Source organism: Etheostoma cragini, chromosome 13, assembly GCF_013103735.1.
Source record: "Etheostoma cragini isolate CJK2018 chromosome 13, CSU_Ecrag_1.0, whole genome shotgun sequence".
Taxonomy (NCBI): Eukaryota; Metazoa; Chordata; class Actinopteri; order Perciformes; family Percidae; genus Etheostoma; species Etheostoma cragini.
Window position 1 is genome coordinate 25,465,975 of NC_048419.1, and position 3,616 is coordinate 25,469,590.

At 44.1% G+C, this 3,616-nt stretch overlaps 1 protein-coding gene across 1 annotated transcript in view; it reads right to left on the reverse strand.

Annotated features, from left to right (window-relative positions):
- Nucleotides 1-3,552, reverse strand: part of zgc:77151 (uncharacterized protein LOC337153 homolog) — a 34,344-nt gene extending 30,792 nt beyond the window's left edge. The window contains exon 1 of the mRNA XM_034890858.1: nucleotides 3,288-3,552. Coding sequence (XP_034746749.1) covers nucleotides 3,288-3,308 — 21 coding nt within the window. The 5' untranslated portion in view covers nucleotides 3,309-3,552. The remainder of the gene's footprint in view (nucleotides 1-3,287) is intronic.
- Nucleotides 3,553-3,616: the final 64 nt, after the last annotated feature.

Here is a 3,616-nt window from a genome sequence, read left to right on the forward strand (position 1 = left end):
ATATAAACCCACCATGCATCTTGCACTCCTTACCTTGACTGGTATTTTAATTTGCACTGCTGACTGTTTATCTACAGTACTAATAGTTTACATACACATCTGGAATAACGTACTTTAACTGTTATATGCAATTACTCTCCACTGCTCTTTAATTCAGACAACTTCTGACCACACTTTATTTTTTATTCTACCTTTAAATCCATTGTTATACTGCTCATTTTAGCCAAACTTATTATATACATCTATTGATCTGTAAAAAAATCTACTTAAAGTAATATCCACCTGTATATTATATTCAGTAAAAAAACGACTGAAAATCTGGTTCTCCAGATCCACGTCCTGTACATATGGAACCAGTGTATATCCTGCACCTGCTGCTATTGCACTTCTGGTTAGACCTACCTGTACCTGTACCTGTACCTGTAGCTGTACCCGTGTCTGTAGCTGTACCTGTACCCGTGTCTGTAGCTGTACTTGTACCTGTAGCTGTACCTGTGTCTGTAGCTGTACCTGTAGCTGTACCTGTACCTGTAGCTGTACCCGTGTCTGTAGCTGTACCTGTACCTGTGTCTGTAGCTGTACCTGTAGCTGTACCTGTACCTGTAGCTGTACCTGTGTCTGTAGCTGTACCTGTAGCTGTACCTGTGTCTGTAGCTGTACCTGTAGCTGTACCTGTAGCTGTGTCTGTAGCTGTACCTGTACCTGTAGCTGTAGCTGTGTCTGTAGCTGTACCTGTAGCTGTACCTGTGTCTGTAGCTGTAGCTGTGTCTGTAGCTGTACCTGTAGCTGTACCTGTGTCTGTAGCTGTACCTGTGTCTGTAGCTGTACCCGTGTCTGTAGCTGTACTTGTACCTGTGTAATGACAATAAAGTTGTATCTAATCTAATTATTTAGCTCACCTTTGAGTCCGGGTACATGAGCACTACCATGTAGTACTATATGGGAAAACTACAAGGAAAAATACTACAACATAAGATACATGTACTATTAAGCTCACATTAGACTAACTGGAACTAAAGATGCATTGATTATGAAATTGTTCTTTCCTGGTCATTAACTGGGCTTATCTAGCAATGCTTTGAGCACTATGAGAGAGAGAGAGAGAGAGAGAGAGAGAGAGAGAGAGAGAGACACAAAATGGAGTATTGCGATATTTAGCGTGGCAATACTACATCGCCAAATATCAATCTTTCATTAAACAAAGGTGTACTGTAGCCTAATTGAATAATTTTTAACTCATTTGCCTTTTCACTCCACCAGATTGTGAGTAACAATCACATAACGTGTAGAAATGAAATGTGTATTTTTGAGATAAAACAGACGATGACAAAGTATTCCTTCAGGGACATAATTTAAAGTTGAAAATGAAAGGTAATAAAACGCTATTTATCTGCCTATATATGCACAAAAACAAGCAAAATTTGGGCATTGTGACATTCCTTTGATGACATTACATCACAAGGTGATTCAGCCTTATTAGACGGACAGGTAAAACACAACATAGTGAGATCAGTTGGATTCAGCCTTGCAGACAGAATGACATCTATTCTACTTAAATTACAGAGAGATCACATGGTAAGTACTACCGGCAAGGGAATATGGTGTATCCTAAACATACTATTATGCAGTATAGAGAGTAATATGAAAGTCTTTTTGTTTTTTTGGGGCCCTGGGGGGGGGGGGAGGCCAGCTGAAGCTGTGCTCCAGCCTAGTGGTGGGAGCGAGGCAGGGAAATAAAAACCACATAATATAATCTGAGCCCTGGAAAAGCAGCCCTGTGTCTAAAAATGTACACACACACACACACACACACACACACACACACACACACACACACACACACACACACACACACACACACACACACACACACACACACACACACACACACACACACACACACACACACACACACACACACACACACACACACACACACACAAAGAATTTAAGATGGAAACCCTTAATCTGCACCCTGCCTGCGTCAGTTCTCGTGATATTTGTGGGAATAATGCAGTGAGATAATTTTTTTTACACAGTTTTCAGTACAGGAAGAAGAGGAAAAAAATGGGAGGGGGGGAGGGAGAAGGGGGGGGGTTGGACCACCGACGAATATTAATAATAAAATGTCCCCTGCTTCAGACAAACAATACATTAATTAAACCCAAATACACAGTGTATGCAGTATTGACCTTGGGTGTATCCTGTTATTCAGAAGAAGAAAAAATAAGAAACAAAATCTCACAAGTTCCCCACTGGTAGGAAAAGAAAATACTGCAATAAATTAATATTTAAAACACAGATATTGTACAAATACACGAGCACCACTGGGCCATCCGACGTGCAGGACTCGGGCCAAATAAATGACTTTGTTCGCCCAGAACCCCCCACATGGCTCCTAGTGGGTCCGCTGGAGGTTTCCTGGTTGTTAGGCAGACTAATCTTCGCTGTTTCAAGTCCACTAACTCCACATTAACATCCCCCCCCCACCACCACCACCCTCCTCCTTTTTTTTCATACACACAATATTAACATTCCTCCTTAAACTCTGGCAATTACGGCGGAGACAAAATGTCGGGAGGGCTTGATAATAATATCAATATGCTTCCTATTATCAGCCCGCTGCTGCTCCTAGGCTCCCTGTCGGAAATATCCATTTAATCTGTAATATCACGGCGCTGTCGGCGACATTCAGATCAGACAGAGTTGGAGATTACTCGATGTCGCTGCAGCGGTTTGGAGCTTTCTGCTCGGTAGAAGGTGGATTCAAAGTTTCCGGGTGATTGTTTTAGAAAATGAAATGTTATTTAATGCGGTTGGTGCGGGTGGGGGTTGGTACGGCTGGCCGGGGGAGAGCGGAGACTGTCGAGACGACACACAAAGAAATTAATCATTAACACGGCCGAAATATCAGAAATATTAAAGTGGAATTTAACGGCCGGGTGTCCGGTATCAACCGGGGAGACGGCCCGGTGCCCCGGCCCACGGTTCCCCCGCAAAAAAAACCCAAATATCTGCGTTAAATTCTCCTCCTCTGTAGGGAAAAAGTTGCGCCTGGTTGGATAAAGTTGTAATTGCAGTCGGAGCAACTCTCGGTGCTCGGGGCTCGGCTGACACGGGCAGACAATCAATACGACGGGCTGAGAAGAAATGAAATAAAAACGCCGCTCTGGGATTTAATTCCCAGCGACACGCGGTGGGAATATTCCCCGCAAACACAGCCCCGAAACCCGGCCGCGGGTCCGGGACCCAACCCGGCGTTTATTTAGAAATCATATCGGCGTTACCTGTATTGCATTGTGCTCCATTGCAGTCCTGCATTCCCTCTCCGAGGCCCCTCTCCGGTTACACCGCCGGGACTCGCCGTCACACAAACAAACGCACCAGAAAAAAAAAAAAAAAAGGCTTTTTTGTGTGTGTGTGTGTGTGTGTTTTTTGTTGTTTGTGTGGAAATGGGACAGGATCTAGGTGTGGCCAAAGTTTGCCACAGAGTACAACTTAATGTTGAAGTCCCAGTGAAACGGCAGTTGAAGCATCTTTAGCTTCGGTGGTGTGACGTATTTCCGCGTGACGCGGCACACGTGGGCGGGGTCTAGATGCTGTGGGGGTGGTGGTG